This window comes from Stomoxys calcitrans, chromosome 1, assembly GCF_963082655.1.
Source record: "Stomoxys calcitrans chromosome 1, idStoCalc2.1, whole genome shotgun sequence".
Lineage (NCBI taxonomy): Eukaryota > Metazoa > Arthropoda > Insecta > Diptera > Muscidae > Stomoxys > Stomoxys calcitrans.
The window spans coordinates 12,296,126-12,311,653 of NC_081552.1; the positions used below are offsets into that span (position 1 = coordinate 12,296,126).

At 40.0% G+C, this 15,528-nt stretch overlaps 1 protein-coding gene across 1 annotated transcript in view; it reads right to left on the reverse strand.

Moving 5' to 3' along the window:
* LOC106087870 (zonadhesin) overlaps positions 1-15,528 on the reverse strand; it is a 55,127-nt gene that overhangs the window by 5,913 nt on the left and 33,686 nt on the right. The window contains exons 10-13 of the mRNA XM_059361099.1: positions 11,614-11,784; positions 11,032-11,541; positions 5,372-5,548; positions 4,720-5,292 (exon numbers count right to left, since the gene is read on the reverse strand). Coding sequence (XP_059217082.1) covers positions 4,720-5,292; positions 5,372-5,548; positions 11,032-11,541; positions 11,614-11,784 — 1,431 coding nt within the window. The remainder of the gene's footprint in view (positions 1-4,719; positions 5,293-5,371; positions 5,549-11,031; positions 11,542-11,613; positions 11,785-15,528) is intronic.

Genomic DNA, 15,528 nt, shown 5'->3' on the forward strand with positions numbered 1-15,528 from the left:
GGACGCAGCTTTTATTATGAAATTCGTACTCTAGTCTTGAATAGCTTTTGGTTGTACTTTTGGGGTAAGGGGTAGGGTACTAATTGAATTTTATATATAAGATAGCTCCTATATATATTTCGCCCGATTTACTCTTATAAGATCGTAATAAACACAATTTTCTACCGATATGTACAAAATTTGGCATGGATTGTTTTGTTATTGATCTGAACATATGTGCAAGATTTCATCAAAATCGACTCAGATTTGGATATAGCTCCCATATATATTTATCGCCAGATTTGCACTTATATGGCCGTAGAAACAACAGTTTTCAAAGGATATGTTTGAAAAGTCGGTTCAGATTTAGATATAGCTCTCATATACATATATCTATTGGGTATTATATAGTTGGCTCCGCCCGACTTTAGCCTTTCCTACTGGTATAAAATTTGGTTAGGAATTGCTTCCGGTATATTCTTAAGAAGCAAAGTCGCATGATCTTTTTATATAGGACCAATAGAATGCGATTCAGACCATATTTGGCATGGATGTTGGAGGTTATAGGAGAAATCATTATGCAAAATTTCACTCAAGTCAAATAATAATTGTGCCCCCTAGACGCTTAGGAACTAAAATCGGAGTCGGGTTATAGGGAGTTGGAGGTCGTAGAAGGTATTATGCAAACCGAATCGGAAAGGATTTGCGTCATCTAGGGGATCAAGAAATACAATCGGGAAACCGGTTGATGTGGGGGCTATAAACGGTTATGAATCGATTGAGACTATACTTCAAAAAAGTGTTGGAGGTCACAAAAGAAACCGGTTTTTAAAATTTCAGCCAAGTCGGATAAGAATTGCGCCATCTAGAGGCTCAAGAAATCAATCCAGGAGATCGGTTTATATAGCGGCTTTATAAGGATATAAGCCGATATAGACGGAAATCAAGAATTCATATAATCGGAGTTGAATATTGCTTGATGTGGTAAACTTAATGAAAAAGTTAATATATCACTTCATAGGGCACGGTGCGTATAAAAAGAAAATGTAAAAATAAATAGTCATTTTAAAAGTAAAGAAGCGGGAGCGGAAAAAAGGTACCCGGTCCGGATCGCTGATTGTGATAGCCATAGAGGAAATTTTGCAGATATGTTAAGATCAGTAACAAAACAGTATGTGCCAAATTTTGTGCAGATTGGTTGAAAATTGTAGTAACTACGGCCATTTAAGTGCAAATCGGGTGAAACATATATATGGGAGCTATATCATAATCTGAACCGATTTTGATGAAATCTTGCACATATTTAAGATTAGTAACAAAACAATTCGTGTCAAATTTTGTGCAGATCGGTTGAAGATTGTTGCTACTACGGCCATTTTAGTGCAAATCGGGCGATACATATGTATGGGAGCTGTATCTAAATCTAAACCGATTTTGATGAAATTTCACAGATATGTTAAAATCATTAACAAAACTGTTCATGCTAAATTTTGTGTAGATCGATTGGAAATTGTAGCTACTACGGCCATTTAATTGCAAATCGGGCGATACATATATATGGGAGCTATATCTAAATATGAATGATGGTGGGCCAAAAAAGTGATATGTGCAAAATTTCGTTATGATTGAACAACAAATACGACCTGCACTTTGATTACAAGAATAAATGGGCTCACAGACGGACGGACAGACGGACATGGCTAAATCAAATCAGAAAGTGACTCCGAGTCGATCGGTATACTTATCAATGGGTCTAGCTCTTCTCCTTCTTAGCGTTCCAAACAAATGCACAAACTTATAAAACCCTGTACCACAGTGCTGGTGTAGGGTATAATAGCGAATAAATATATTTTGTTACTCCTTTTGAATGTTGCAGATAAAAGTGTGCTTAAAAAACCCACAGGGCAAAGACGGTTTCAATATCGGCATTTTTTTAGTAAATTTGCTATGGAGGCTACAAATATTGTTAGGTGCAAAAAATGTTTTGCATGAGTTTAGAAGACATATGAAGTAAAAAAACATAATGCCAAATGGGAGATCTGGGTTCGAATTTGAGAACTCGAGGGGTTTTCCTAATTTTTTAATAAAAAATTGCCTATTTTTGAATACATATAGCACGAGTTTAAGATGACATCACTTTTTTGACCAGACAACGCAAAAAATACTTATTTTCACATTTTTTGACTTGTATAACTTTTAACTGAATAGTCATATGTGGACACTTGTTGCTGCAAATTCGTTGTAAATTTTGTCACAAATCCAAATCATGCATAAAATTAAAATCGAAATGCTTTCGTAAATTGCAATATATAAAGCCAATCTCGGCCAAAATTCCAACAAATAAAAATTAAAACTCTCCGAAACCATTGGAGACATTGTAGACCTCACGAGGATTTTTTTTGTAGGGGCTTTTGAGCACTATCCAGCAAAAAATCGAACCAAATAAAGATTTGGCAGTCCAAACAATTTTTTGAAATACCGATGCGACCAACTTAAGGGGCCTACCAAAAGGCACCTGAACAACATAGGGCCTTGAAGGGCTCCAACCAATCCAAATTTTAAAGAGATCTCTCCACCCGTTCTCACACTGCATATTTTTTCCTGGTTTTTTTTTTCGATTTTCTGTGCACTGTTAAATCTCTAAACAAAGTTGTTTATAAATCGAATAATAAAAGACTAACTCACTAACTGATCATCGTCCAACCCAAACGGCTAAAGCTAGAATTATGAAATTTTACACGAACATTGGTCTTGGCTCAAAGGCACGGGATAAAACGCGGTTTAGTAATATTCGTCCGTTTATGTACTAAAAAGTACCAAAAATTACGAAATGGTGAATTCTTTCCCAGAGCGAACGGATTATGATTGTGATTTTGGGCTCAAACTAAAGAGCGTGTCGAAAAAATAAAGATTTGGTGAAAAAATTTCGCAAAATCGTACCGGAGGTGGCAGAAATAGCACGTTTTGTAACGCATTGGTACCTTTTTTGTTAATTGAGCTAGAGCTTTGAATTTCGGTCCTTTGGTACACTATAGCAACCTAAATTGGATGGGTAAATGAGTTTTTTGGCTTTAGGCCATTTAGGTACTAAAAAGTACCAAAAAGGTACGACATTTGCACAGGGCGAACAGATAGAGCGAGAACTTCGAAATTTGGCCTAGAGGACGCTGTTGCGTAAAAATGGGGGTGAAGCGAAACGTTTTGAAAAATAGTTCCCGAACCAAGAGAAATCGTACATTAAGTACCAAAATTGGTTCCAATTGGTCCTTTCTTTACGGATTGAGCTAGATCTTTGAAATTTGACATGCAGACACAATTTGGAAATATATTTAGGTTGACTGAATGGTTACTTCAAAATTCGTACATTTTCATACAAAAATAGTGCAAAATAGTACGAAGTAGCTTATCATTGTCTATAGCGATGGAAAACAGCTAGAATTAAGCAATTTGGTAAAAATTATCGTCGTGAAAAAAAAAATATCAGAAGTTGTACCAGATACGATATATTGTAATCGTACTAGAAGTGGAAGAAAACATACTTATAGTGCTGTAATTGATACTTTCTTTACAGTTTGACCTAGATCTCGGAAATTTGGGATACAGGTACACATTAACAGTATATATAGGGCGACTACAGTGAGCTACAGCTCTCAAAATTGTGATATAGTTACACCTCGACAGTCTATAACAGGCGACTAAGAGACTTTTTTGAAATTCATACGATTAGGTACTAAAATGTACAAAAATGGTACTTTCTTCAATGACTGAGTTAAAACTCTCTAAAATTGGATACACCCTGACAGTACATATCTGGTTACCAAAAGATTAATTTGAAATTGGTGCATTTAGTTACTAAAACGTACAAAATGATACATTCTTTACGGATTGAGTTGAAGCTCTCATAATTGTGATACAGTTACACCTAGGCAGTGTACATTAACCGTCTAGAAAAATTTTTTATTCATCCATTTAGGTAGCAAAACGTTCAATATGGTACTTCCTTTACGGAATGAGCTAAAGCTATCAAAATTGGGATACAGTTACACTTTGTCGATTGCACGACTGCAAGAGTTTTTTGAAATGAGTACGTTCGGGTACGCAAAATTTTATTACAGTTACACATTTAAGTTTTCAAAACATTGCTTTTGAAATTTGTAGTTCACTGTAATGCCATCTTAAATACCATCCAAAGGAGTAGCGAAGCGGACCGGGGTATGCTAGTAAATCCAATATGGCAAAAATATTTTCCATGTTGGTTTTTTAGAATTTCCTTTTTTTCGCCATTTTTGTAGGTTATATAACATTTCCAACATGGCAACGGTGTTTTTTTTTGTACGATACCAAGACCAAAAAAATCTATACAAACAAAAAACGTGTTTTCTAGCGAAATCCGTTTGATTTTGTTTATACAGTGTTACTTACCGAGTATTAGTGCAGTTTTTTTTGAAAAAATAAAAATGCCAAATATTGTTAAGAATTTCGCTAAAAACGTTTTCATGTTTCCTTTTAAAATTTTGTTTTATTTTTCTTAATTTATCGAATACATTTCAAAACAGAAGCACACATTGGAAATGTCTTATATCCCCACAATATTAAAGGGCAGCTACTTTTTGGTTTAGGCTTTTAGGGTTTTGGAATTAATGTCTCAACTTAGGATTAAACGGCCTGTCAGTATTTCCCGCCTGGTTTTCACCAAAGAAATTTTGTGGAGAAATTTGTAAACTTTTTGAATGTTCTTACTTCATCGACATCGACAGATCGTTTGCTCATTAAATGATTGTGAATGCGTGGGGCCCTCATGCATTGGTTGATGAATTGATTGAAAATGCGACCCAGACCGCAATCATGTTCGTGCAACATCTTATTTTCGCACACATAATACATTCGCTGATTATATGGGTGGATTATGCGTTCGCCCTCACGGTATGCACCCACGCAGGTGCGGGCATTTGTATTTGGATTGCATGTTCCATTATCGACAGAGCAGAAATTGGCATCTATATTAAAGTATTGGCCAGTGGGACAACATTGAAGGCGCATGGAGCCACTATTGCATACATAGTATTGAGTGCAATCGCTAGTGTCTGGAGCTTTGTCTCCGTTCTGAAGACCATTGGGACAAGAGCATCCCTCTTGTATGCTGCTGACACACAACTGCTGTTCTTGGCTATAGTATTTGCCATCGGGACAGCTGAGCAGCATGACATTGTCGGGACCGGCACAGAAACAGAATAGGGTATTGTTGCTCTTGGCCGGTGTGGTATAGGTATTGTCCGCTGTAGCATTGGCACACAGGGCCAAGTCACATTGACTCTGAAAAAAGAAAAAAAAAAAAAATTAATACCGATGAATATCAGTAGTGTTTTGTGTTATGTATGAACAAATTACTTACAGCGGCCGAAGGACCACATGCCATTGTGGAAAGATCCAAAATCTCGCCTGCGCCGCAGTTCACAAAAGTGGTGCCGGAATCTGTGCACATACAGTAGCCATAGACATTGTTATATGAGGGGAATCTTTCGCCCACGGTGGCCTCAGGGTCATTGCAGTAACTCACGTCGCATACATTCTAAAAGAAGTGGAAAAGAAAAAACTTGAATTTTGGATAAACTTTCTATAGATATAAAACTTTAATAAAAAGTCCATGAACAAATTTGACAATATTTTTCATACATATAAATTATTGAGAAATTTGTCAATAAAGATAAAATATTTTCTATATACATATGTACATATTTTTGTTTTTTGTAGATATAAAATGTTGAGAAAACTTTCTAAATCCTTTTTCTTTGAATGAACAATTGCTGTTAGAAGTCATAAAACATACCACGTTCAAAATTGTAGCCAAATTGTATAGTAATTGCGCCTTCTAGAGGCTCAAGAATTTAAATCGGGAGATCGGTTTATATGGCAGCTACATATATCGAAACAAGGACCGATTTGGCCCCATGAAGTCAAAGTTTTCATAAATCGCTGCAAATACCTCAAATTTTCTGGCCAAACCGTATTTCTAATGAAGAATTGCAAATGAGAACAAGCACTTCCCCTGTCGATGTAGAAATTCGGATGAGAAAATGGACTTGGTTGGTTCACAAGGACAACGAGGGAGGGTAGGCCCGAAAAACACATGGATCCTCTGCACGAAAAGAGAGTTGGAATAAACCCATATATCGTGGCTTTGGCCAATGATAGAGCTCGATGGAGAGAGCTTGTTGATGCCCTATGTTTACACTGAACAGTTGATTATTGGCCATATTGGATTGTAATATATTTAATATACTTCAATTGTAAATAAAGGACATAAAAGAGTTGAGTGACTGACTAATTGCAGACGGACTGATCATCGCCCAACCTAAACGGATAAAGCTAGCTAGGTCAGAGGCACGGGATAAGGCTGGATTTGGTGATATTCGTACGATTAGATACTAAAAAGTACGAAATGGTACATATTTGCACAGCGCGATCGGATAGGGCAAAAATCAGCAATTTGACAATCATTATCGCAGTCATGATAAAAATACGACATGTGGAAGAAAGACAAGTGCACCTTGACTATAAATTTTGGGTGATCAGGCGATTATTCAAAATCGTACATTTAGGTACTAAAACGTACAAATATGTACTTTCTTTACAAATTGATCAAAATTAGGATGCGGTTACACCTTGACAGTAAATATTGGGCTGTTAGAAGATTTGTTTTTAATTCGTGCATTTAGGTTTAACATTGGGATAGGCAATTGCAATATGGGGTTTAAATAAATGGTATTTGAGAGAAGAGCACGATGCTGATATTTTTTCAGGACCAAGTATCTGGGGAACCACCTCACCCCCGAAAACACCACTAAATCAGACACCATGAGAATATCGGGCTGAAATGAAGTAATTTAAGAATGGAGTACATCTTACATCCAAACTTAAATTCGTAGACCAATAAAGATCATATGGGATTCAGATAAAGGCACTTATATTGTTAAACTGTTAGTCAAGTTAGCATGGTATTTCACTATAAGATCTTGAATTGTCGAAAATAAATATTCCGAGGAAACTTTTGTTCCATATAAAGTAAAAGAAGGCGCAGCGGAGCAGGCCCGTGTCAGCTGGTTTTATATGAAACTAAAATTTTAATAAAACTTTATACAAAAGTCACAACTAAAAAATTTCATTAGAAATAGAAATTAGTTAAGTTCGGCCGGGCCGAAATTTGGATACCAACCATATATTGGGTTGCCCAAAAAGTAATTGTCGGAAATATAGTAGTAATATAGTCGGCGCTGACAAATTTTTTCAATGGCTTGTGACTCTGTAATTGCATTCTTTCTTCTGTCAGTTATCAGCTGTTACTTTTAGCTAGCTTTAGAAAAAAAGTGCGCGAAATTTTGTTTACATTTGTTTGTTTGGCGTCAATTTTAATATGGGTACCACATGTATTGAAAGAAATTCATCTAACAAACCGAATCAACGCTTGTGATTTGCACCTTAAACGCAATGAATTCGATCCGTTTTTAAAACGAATCATAACTGGAGATGAAAAATGGATTGTTTGCAACAACGTTAGTCGAAAACGATCATGGTCCAAGCATGGTGAACCAGCTCAAACCACTTCAAAGGCTGATATCCACCAAAAGAAGGTTATGCTGACTGTTTGGTGGGATTGGAAGGGTGTGGTATATTTTGAACTGTTTCCAAGGAACCAAACGATTAATTCGGATGTTTACTGTCAACAATTGGACAAATTGAATACAGCCATCAAGGAGAAGCGACCAGAATTGGTCAATCGTAAAGGTGTCATATTCTACCAGGACAACGCAAGATCGCACACATCTTTGGTCACTCGCCAAAAAACTGAGTAAGCTTGGCTGGGAACTTTTGATACATCCATCATATAGCCCTGACCTTGCACCATCAGACAACCATTTATTTTGATCTTTGCAGAACTTCTTAAATGGTAAAACTTTCGTCAATAATGAGGCTATAAAATTTATTACATTATTATACTTTAGACCCCTAGTGGCGTTAAGTCTAAAGTAATCAAAGCACGTAACAGGCAAACATTAAAAATAGCATAACCATTTTTTTTTCATCAGATTTTTGTACTTAAAACAGCAGATTTTGTTTGCTGATTTAGTTTACCGAAATATTTGCTGAAACAGCAGTAATGTCTGCTTTCCTATTTCCAGCAGACAAACCTATTATTTTAGCAAACATTTTTACTGTTTGTATACCAAATTTGGTTGAGAGTATGGCTTCTTGTAATCGATATGATTCTTTTCAGATAGGAGTCGAAAGGGTGAAGGTGTATGCATATGCAGATGACCTTGTCTTTCTCGCTACGGGTAAATTTCTAGACATTATATCGGACATTTTGTTGTGCTCTTTGGTGCATGGCGTTTTCGGAGTTGGTTAAATCGGCTAAATATCTTGGCGTTATTCTTGATAGTAAATGGGACTGGAACTTGAATAGAGCCTCCTGGGTAAAGAAGGCATTTACGGCTCTTTTCTTCTGTCAGAAGCTTATAGGAAGTAAGTGGGGTCTACGATCTAGGTTGATGCACTGGCTGTAATAGGCGGTGGTATATCCAGTTCTAACGTATGGCTGTCATGTTTGTTTTGTGAAGTGATTTAATCGGAAGGAGAAGAAGGAAGATGAGGAATCACAATGGACCTTAATCTGGACAACGTGGATGTCTAGACGACTAAGGTCTTGGCATCATCCTAACCTAATCTTTTATAAGGCACCCTACTGCTCTGAAATTGCAAACATTTGTCGGCAGAACTACTGTTACAATAGCAGCAAAATTAACAACTTACAGTCAGCAGTTAGTGTCAGCAGACTATTTTCTATGGGTGTAGAAATTATATTTTGACCAAATTTTATAAGAAACTAGCTGACCCGGGCCCGCTCCGCTGCGCCTTCTTTTACTTTATATGGAACAAAAGTTTCCTTGCAATATTTATTTTCGACAATTAAAGATCTTTAGTGAAATACCATGCTAACTTGACTAACAGTTTAACAATATAAGTGCTTTCCCATATGATCTATTGGTCGACGATTTTAAGTTTGGATGTAAGGTGTACTCCATTCTTAAAATACTTCATTTTCGCCCGATATTCTCATGATGTCTGATTTAGAGGTGTTTTCGGGGGTGAGGTGGTCCCCCAGATACTTGGCCCTGAAAAATATCAGCATCGTGCTCTTCTCTCAAATACCATTTATGTAAACCCCATATTGCCATTGGCTCAAGAGGAGTTTACCGGATGAGACGTCCCCGAAACACATGGCCCCAAACTAGGTTATCAAATTAGTTTTCTAATCTCAAATACCTTTCATCTGAGCCACATATTGGCATGGTCGAAAAATTTTTACCCTTTGGGGATGGGGTGATGACCTAAATACATGGTCCTACATTTGGATATCAAATTCGTATTCTACTCCCAACATACCTTTATTTGAGCCCCACATTGCGATGGTCGCTAAAAAATTGCTGTTTGTGGTGTATTTTGGAAAGGAGTAGACCCTCAGAAAATTGGTCCCGAAAATGGATATCAATTATTGCTCTACCCCCCAATACCTTTCATTTAAGCTCCACATTGGCATGGTCGGTAAATATGCCCGATTTAGGGGTGTTTTGGGGATTGGGTCGGTCCCCCAAACACTAAGCCCGAAAATATATCAGCAACGTGCACTATTCTCATTTATCTATATATCATTCATTTGAATCCCATATTGCCATTGGCTTCAAAAATGGATATCAAAATCGTTTTCTAATCTTATTTAAACTCCTTATTGCAAAAGTCAGCAAATATGTCCGGTTTGGGGTATTGGCCCTAAAAACTATGAATATTTAGTTCCACTCTCTTTAAGACCCAAATTGTCTTGGTGAGCAAATACGTCCTATTTGGGAGTTGTTATGGTGGTGGGACGTCCGCTAGACAGTTGGCCCCTAATGTTGATATCAGATACGTGGTCTTGTTGGGTGTTTTATATATCGGATTCGTGTTCCACTTTAAAAACCCTCTTATTTGAGCCTCATATTGCAATGCATACTATTTGGGTGGTGTTATGGGGATGGCGTGACCCCGTAGACACTTTTCCCAAATATTGATATCAAATTCATGCTTTACTACCAAAGACCTTGCATTTGAGTCTCATATTGCCATGGTCGTAAATTTGTCTCCTTTTGGGGATGTTTTTGGTGAGAGGCGGCCCCCCAAACACTTGGTCGCATATTTGGATATCAGATTCGTATATTACATTCAAATACCTTTTATTTAAACCCCATATTCCCATGATCAGCACATAAGTCCTGCTTGGGGGTGTTTTGGGAAAGGGAAGTCAGATTCGTATTCTACTCGGAAATACCGTTCATTTGAATCCCATATTGCCATGGTCGGTAAATATGTCCGATTTAGGGGTGTTTTGGGGCTTGGGGTGGTCCCCAACAATTGGATATCAGATACGTTTTCTAATCCTAAATACCTTTCATTTGAGTCTCATATTGTCGTCATTGGTCTAAATATATGTTTGGTAGGTTTTAGGGTGGGGAAGCCCCCTAGGTACCCTATCCGAAATTTGGATAGCAAATTTTTATTTTTAGGATACTATATGAGAGCACACAAAATTTCGGTTAATCGCACCACCCATCACCGAGATCTGGCATTTTGTAAAAATTTGGGTAAGGGGTAGGGTCCGCCCCCCTTCAGATATCAAAAAATGTAGTACCCAATTTTTACCACGGGGAACATTTCAAGAAAATCGGTTCAGCCGTTTCTGAGTCTTTAAGGAACTCACAAACATACAAACAAACTAACACAAGTTGATTTTTATATATAAGATAAATTTCCGATCAAATTTTCTGTAGAAGTTAAGGCTTGAAAAAATTTGCTTTTTTAAAAATTTTGACAAAATTTTCTGTAGCAATAAAATTTTGATAAAGTAATAGTTAAAATTTTATAAAATTAAATTTTTCTGTAAAAACAAAATTTTGTTAAAACATAATTATATGTTGATTAAATAAAATGTTTACTAAATTCTTTGTCTCAAAGACAACTTACCTCAATGGGAACTTGTTTAGGACTACAACTTTGTGTATCCGCATTGAAAATCCACTGATTAGGACAGTCCTCATAGGTAGCTAAGTTGCCATTGCATAAGCAATAACCGTACTGCGTATACAGGGCGGCCACTTTGTCACCATTCGCTATGCCAATGCACATGTTACTGTTGCAGTTTTGCAAAGGCACCTTACAAGCTCCGGTTACATTGCTGAAAACGCCTCCTCCAGGACAGTCGTAATATTGAACTTTCCCGCTTTCGCATAGACAAAAACCTGTTGGAATGCCGTAAGCTGGGAATGCCTTGCCATCTGGAGCTCCCACGCACTCTGTAGGATTACAAACGGGTGGATCACATTCACTGGTGATAGCGTTAAAATCACCATAGTTTTCACAATTGTAATATGTGGCACTGCCGTTAACACATTCACAATAGCCTTGCTCGGTGGTGAGGGCAGGAATTTTTACAATATCTGTGCCACTCGGACATTGCGAGGAATCGCAATTAATCTGTTAAATAACGTAGACAAAATAGAAATTCATTAAACAATTCGTTTTGAGTACAGTGAGTGGATAACATACGCTGAACATTTTGCACAGATTCATTGTTGGATCGAATTGGGAATTTGCGGGACAATCCTCAAATACGCCCACTTGAGATACACATCTACAGAATCCATTGAGAGAGGAGTTATCGGCAGAATAGATATAATCATCGCTTGTATTGCGGCATACAAGTTGATCACATTGTTTCTGCGAAAAAGAAACATTGTCAAAAAGGTAAAAAGTTGCTAGTTAAGCCGCTATTACACGGCATTTAGTTGTCTAATGAATGCCACTTTTTGTATTCACATGTAATTTAAAATAAAACGATTCATCATTTTTGCTATGTTGTTGTTGTTGTAGCAGTTTATTGTGTTCTATCTTTCGTCTGCTTGATTCTGTTGAGTGTCAAGACCCAGGGACTCTGCATCTAAGATGGGGTGCGTCCACAGGGATCTGGGTCTGAGTCGAGTGGGTCTGGCCGGGCAGTTAAACAGGTGACGTGTATCGTGCGGTCCCTGGTTACAATCGGGACATACGTCTTGCACGTCGGCATTAATCCTAGCTCTGTGGGAATTGAGGCGGCTGCATCTGCCGGAACGTAATTGAGCCAGAACTACTCTGGTTTGCCGGGGGAGGTCGATTTCTTCGGGTGCAATGGGTGGCGGTCGTTCTCCAAGGACTACATTCACCCGGTAGCCAATTACCGCGTCTGCTACCGTGTCTGCATGAATGTTGTTCAGACCCGCTTGATATGCCGCTTGATCTAGAGGTTCTCTCTTGTAGCGCTGAACCTCACGCTCTATGTAGATTTACCTAAAGGCTTCTGTGCGGTGGATATCTATCCACAAGATGATGATTTGAATGGTTTCTGCGATAACAGCCCAAAAGGTATTCCTTGGACAGCATGTAGTTATGTCTTCGCACTGGTAGGATCTTTGTCTCCTGATGGAGGTGGTCCACATGAGAACTGAGGAGACAGCCCGTCGCAGTTCGGAGGGCGGCATTCTGACAGATCTGAATATTATTCCACTGCGTGTCACAAAGTTGACGAGACCACACTGGCGCTGCATAACTTGCCACAGACCGGCCAATTGCTTTGTACGTGGTCAACAAGGTTTCTTTGTCTGCACCCCAAGTGCTGCCAGCAAGTGACTTGAGGACCTTGTTTCTACTTTTGACTTTATCGCAGATTGCTGTGGCATGTGGGGTGAATGTGTAAGAGCTGTCAAATGTGACGCCAAGTATTTTGGGACACTTGATGGTCGCACCTCACGTGTATTCGTAGTGAATGTGGCTGAAGATTTGGTGGCGGATATCTTTAGATTTCTTGCAGCGAAATATGAGGCAAGCTCGTTGAGGTAGACGTTCAACCTATCGCAGATGTCATCAATGGGTGGGGGGCCCGATGCCATGATCGTACAATCGTCCGCATATGATACGATCTCTATGCCGTCTAGAGGGGTTGGAATGGAGGATAGGTAGAGGTTAAACAGTGCCGGAGATATCACCCCAGCTTGGGGAACTCCCTGTTTCACTTTACGGTGTTTCGACTTCTTATTCCACAAATGCCTGGCGACCACACAGATAATTCGCGACCCATCGTTTCAGACCTGGCTGGAGCGACGTGTTGGCGATGTCCTCAAATAAATTGGCATGGCTGACCGTGTCGAATGCCTTCGATAGGTCCAGTGTCATAAAGACCGTCCTATAACATGGCCTGGGCTGATTGAAGCCACGGTGCGGTGATGGCATGCAAAGCAGTTGTTTTGCTATGCAGTCTTCGAAATCCTTGTTGATGCTAGGCGAATGGAAATTCTCCTACGAGGCTCGGGAGGAGTAATGCCTCAAGCGTCTTTGCCACTGGTGAGAGAAGGGAGATCGGTCTGTACGACTCCCTCAAACTCGGGTCTTTTCCAGGCTTCAGTAGCGGGATCACTCTCCCCATTTTTCAGACATCGGGAACTATAAGAGTGTTCAATGACAGGTTGAGGACAGTGGTAAGGTACTCAACTCCAGGTGAATCCAGATTCTTCAACATCAATGTAGAGATTCCGTCGGGGCCTAACGCCTTAAATGATTTGGCGCCACGGATGAGATTCGTAACTTCGCCCACGGTAAATTGTGATGGCTGTTCATCGGCTCGGAGACCACGAATACGGCTAATGGCTCTCCTCCTCGCCCTGTCTCTCTCGGGATGCACAATAAATTGACGGTTGAACAACCTGGCACATCTCTTCGGATCAGTCACGGTTATTTCGCCGGGTTCGAGAGTGACTTAACAGTGGCCCACAGTTTGCCTACAGCGGTGCCTAAGCTACATTACTCCAAGTATTCCAGCCACAAATTCCGCTTATGTTCGTTTTCCAGATTCAGCTCGCTGTTCTGGGGTTAGTGGGGTCCATAGCACGAATCCCATCACGCTTATCTGCGAGTACCACTGCTTGCACCGGGAAATTGGGACGCACTAGGGGTATTCGACCGGCTGGTATAAAGCGAGCGGCTGCTGCGGTAATGATGTCTCGGAATTTCCTCTCGGCCACAAGCACATCAGAGGGGGGTGGCAGTTCACTTAAGCGGCGATTGGTATACTCTCTGAAGCCAGTCCGATCGGCCTTCTTATGATTTATAAACGTCCGGCGCTCAGAGGTTATGAAGTCGGGTGTTCGGTCGATGGTGAGAATTATGGGTAGGTGGTCTGACCCCAAAGAGATGATGGTTTGCCAGGATACGTAACTCAGGAGATCAGGAGATGCAATGGAGATGTCTGGCGAGCTGCTGCACCTCCGCCTAATCTTAGTGGGGGCATCCTCATTCACCGTGCAAAACGTGGAGTTTTCAATCTGCTCTGCCAAAGCTATTCCACGCTGGTCGTTATTTAGGGGGAATGTGTGATGCGCATGAAGTGTGATGCGCATTAAAGTCCCCTAGAACCAGACGATTATGGCCAGATAGTAACCCACTTATGTCGGGGTTGTAAGCCTGGCCATTAATCGGGACACAGCTACCAACCGGCGGTATGTACACGTCATATAGCTCTATCACGGCAGTACCGGACCTGACTGCTATCCCCATGCTCTCCATGTAGGGGTTACTAGCGCTATGCGCAGGCGAGATAGGTCGATATTGCACGGAATGGTGTATCACGAAGGCCAATCCCCCACATTCATTCCCTGAGCGATCCTTACGTAGCACATTGTATCCGTGGCAACTGTGCAAGCTGCAGGTGTTGGTCAGTTTTGTCTCCTGGATCGCTGCGACCGATATGCTCTTCCGACTCATGAAGCCCATAATCTCATCGATCTTGCCACGGAGTCCGTTGCAGTTTAACTGCAAAATCGATACACTTCCCGGCACTGGCCTGGCCATATTTGGGCTGGGATGATGCCGTTGTGTAAATTGCCGTACAGGAGAGGTCGGGAGGGTCACATAGTCCGACGACGAGGACGCAGAAGGCGACGACGACGACGCTTGTCACCCACTGCTGGCTATGTTCGCACAGCACCTTGCGACATAACCAGTATGACTATACTCTTGTAGTGAAGTGAGGCCAGAGCAAGATTGGGAATGTACCCACTCCATGCATCGGTTACATCTCACCGACACCGACCGATGATGGAGGCGGAGAAGGCACTCCGGGATGTCCCTCTCCCATGACGAAAAAAGACGAACACGTACACTGAGGCGGCAGCCCTTGACGATGAGGATTCCATCGGGTCAATCCGGTGCGTACAACCGGCTGCCATGGGATTGCATTTTTGCTATCACACCTGTATGTTACTTTCGTATGACATACCCTTAAAATGTTAGCGAACCTGATTTGTTTATGCCTTAAATTCGTTAAAGTTGTGAAAAAGGTGGTTAAATCATAAATTTGTGAATACAATTTTATTTGGGGTTGCACTCATACGACTGATAACAAAAACAGCTGATTTCTTTATGTTTTTGACTAAA